The following is a 3,615-nucleotide window of genomic DNA, read 5'->3' on the forward strand; positions in this document are numbered from 1 at the left end:
TCAAAGCTTGAATGAGAGGGGCTACAGCCAAGTGGCACAGAGTGTCAGGTGTAGTGTAAGACAGAAGATTGCCAAAGAAACTGATAAGTAAGAGTACAAAACAGTGGTGTGACCAGTACTACCGTATGGAACAGAAACCTGGGCAGTAAAGGCAGAGCAGATTTGGAAGCTAGAGATGATAGAAATGAAGTGTCAGAGATGGGTGGTAGGATGCACACTGTGGGACAGATGAAGAAATGAGGACATAAGAGCAGAAGCCAAAGCAGCTCCAGTTGCAGAAAAGATCAGAGAACAGATCATGGTGGTTCGAGCACATGTGCAGAAAAGCAGAAGACAATCTGCTGATGAAGATTTGGGACAGACAGGAAGAAGGCAAGAGGAAAAAAGGGCATCCAGAAAGAGGATGATGGATTGTGTGATAGAAGATCTGTGATAGGCTTGAGTTTCAAAGAATGCAGGAGTCTGGCATTGAATTGAGAGAGATAGTGACAGTTAACATGACACCCGGACCTCACATAGAAAATGGGAAAAAGGCAGGTTGATGATGATTTGTTTTTATGGCATGCCATATAGAGTATCCTTGTGTCTAGTATTCTTCTTCAACTCACGTCTTCTGCATTATGTCTGTTGTCTAGTGGCTCCCCCATCCATGTGTTCACATGCCATTAAGGCACAAGACGTAAAAGAATACTCCCTGGTGTCTAGTGATTCCCCCAACCGAATGTTGCAGGCTCTACTCATTAGTCTAGGGGTGTGTGGAAGTGTGACAGCCACCCCAGTACACACACACACACACACACACACACACACACACACACACACACACACACACACACACACACACACACACACACACACACACACACACACACACACACACACACACACACACACACACACACACACACACACACACACACACACACACACAACACCCCTATCTAACTTACCTTCTACTGCTACCTCACAGGCAGACACAAACTCACACATTGACTCACACAAGCAGCCCCTTGCATACACTCATGCACATAAACCTAGCACTACCTTACCATTAAATTACCCAACACTTACCTGTTTCACAATGGATGAATACAGCCTTTTGTTAGTGTTCATTACCATGGACAGCCACACATGGTAGTGCTACTTTGGTTTCATAAATGCCAAACTACACCAGTTCCAGGAGTGGATTCATAGCTAATTAGCATATGCCTCTCCCATGCCCTGCCTCATTAACATGTAACACAATTATAGAGACAGCCCACCACAGTGCTGCACATCTTCATGCAAATGCAATATGGTATAGCTGTCTATGAATTAAACGCAGTATGGTATAGCTGTCTACGAATTAAACGCAGTATGGTATAGCTGTCTATCAATTAAACGCAGTATGGTATAGCTGTCTATGAATTAAACGCAGTATGGTATAGCTGTCTATGAATTAAACGCAGTATGGTATAGCTGTCTATGAATTCATAAAAGTAACCACGAGGTGTACACATGAGAACTATTCAATTATAAAACATGGAGAATGGAGTTTAATAAGAAGGTAAATTGCTTGAATCCTGTCAATGTGGTAAGATTGTACAATACGATCTGTTTACTTGTCACTGGAATATAAATTATGTAGCATTTCAATATACAGTTTTGTTCAAAAGCATCTGGGTAGTAACCTTGTGAAGGAGTGTTGCCTTAATAAATATAAACTGTTGAGATCCTTCTGCTATACCGAAGAAAGAAAAAATAGCCTTAATGTTAGGATGCTTTAAAATATTCCTGAATAGAAGTTTATTATGAAAATTAAGTGTTGTTGTAAGATCTATATTATTTACTCTTGTCCTTTTTTGTCAATGTTTAATGTAAAGACATGAAATATGTAATATGTTGTGTTACTTTCTAACTGACAAACTGAATGTAACATTTTTCTATGATATGGTACTAGTTTTATTGACACAATCAGGATATTAAAACTGGAAACAAATTCATAATAAGAGTACAATAAAAAAGAAACTCAATGGCACAAATGCCTCTATTGTGATATTCATATACAGTGTCTTATTAAAAATCACTGTAGCTGTTTCATTAACTTGTTTTTTTAATTATTTTTAGGTATTACACATCTGCAATCACAATAAAAGAAAAATAAAGAGCGCAATGAAAGAAACATGAATATATCATATTCTCAGGGTCTGGATGAAGTACAGTACTGCTTCCCGTCTATAGCAAGTTCATGTATAAAAAGCAGTCGCTTGACAGGAGTTACTGTTGTATTATACATACTGATGGTTGGATTGATAATAATTGTTGTATGTGGAAATCTTGTGGTGATTATCTCTGTCTCGCACTTCAGACAACTTCACTCTCCTACCAACTTTTTAACACTTTCATTAGCTATTACTGATTTCTTTGTTGGCCTCCTTATCCTGCCTTTTAGCATGACACGATCCATAGAAACATGCTGGTATTTTGGGAACACTTTTTGTAAAATACACTCCGTATTTGATATGGTTTTTACAACAGTTTCCATTTTACATCTTTGCTTTATCGCCATTGATCGTTACTATGCAATATGTGACCCTCTACATTACTCATCAAAAATCACATTTCCTGTAACTGCAATATTTTTGTCACTGTGCTGGACAGTACCTACATGTTTATGTTTTGGTGTAGTTTTCACCGACCAGAAAGGTGATGATACTTTTTTGGCTTCTGTTTACTGTGAAGGTTTGTGCTTTGTGGTGCTTGATAAATTATGGGCATTAATTATACTAGTGTCTGCTTTTTTTCTACCAGGTGCATTAATGATCAGCATTTACATTAAGATTTTTACTGTAGCCAGAAATCACTCAGCAGTCATTAATGGTATAGCAGGCACAATCATATCTCCAAAAGAAAAACATAGGAAGGGATCACAAAAGGTAGAGAGAAAGGCTGCTAAAACTCTAGGACTGATAACAGGTGTGTTTTTATTTTGCTGGTTACCTCTTACAATTGCATTGTTACTTGAACGCTATTTTAGTGTTTCAGTTTCATCAGAAATGTATGAATTTTTAGGTTGGTTAGCATATTTTAATTCTGCATGTAATCCAGTAATTTATGGATTTTTTTACCCCTGGTTTCGGAGAGCATTTAAAGTAATTTTATCAGGAAGAATATTTGCAGGAGCATCCTCGTGTAGTAATTTATTTCCTGAAAATCATTAGCACAGATTCTGTTCAGAAAGTATAATGCTATTTTATCATGATATGCATCTGACATGAAATTATAAGGTCTAGTTAGAGTCTCTTAACCAATACCAGTAATTACTACTGCAGAATCTGTTTTTCATAGATTTGACTATAAATCAAAACTGTGACAAATTTTTGATCAAATTTCATAAAAGAAATAAGCACATTACTTTTCATGTTTAAATAGATTAGAAAAAGCAACCTTCATTATTTGTCTGCCTCATGAGTGGAGCAATTTTTAAAAACACCCCTCAGACCAAAAACACTTGTTCAAAAATAAACTGTTCTAGTTAAATTTATAGATTACTTTTGTAAAACTAGGAAGGTTTAAACTACTCATCTTTTAAAAATTATTGGGATGGTTGATAACTGAGTATAATTAGCTGGTCTG

General features: G+C 36.8%; 1 protein-coding gene across 1 annotated transcript; it reads left to right on the forward strand.

Annotated features, from left to right (window-relative positions):
• The first annotated feature begins 2,198 nt into the window (after nucleotides 1-2,198).
• On the forward strand, nucleotides 2,199-3,200 carry LOC122797088 (trace amine-associated receptor 4-like). Its single transcript, XM_044065918.1, has one exon. The coding sequence runs from the start codon at nucleotides 2,280-2,282 to the stop codon at nucleotides 3,198-3,200; it is 921 nt and encodes a 306-aa protein (XP_043921853.1). The 5' UTR covers nucleotides 2,199-2,279.
• Nucleotides 3,201-3,615: the final 415 nt, after the last annotated feature.

The sequence above is a fragment of the Protopterus annectens genome, chromosome 1.part0 (assembly GCF_019279795.1).
Source record: "Protopterus annectens isolate FY-2018-M chromosome 1.part0, PAN1.0, whole genome shotgun sequence".
In the NCBI taxonomy this organism is placed as follows: Eukaryota; Metazoa; Chordata; order Ceratodontiformes; family Protopteridae; genus Protopterus; species Protopterus annectens.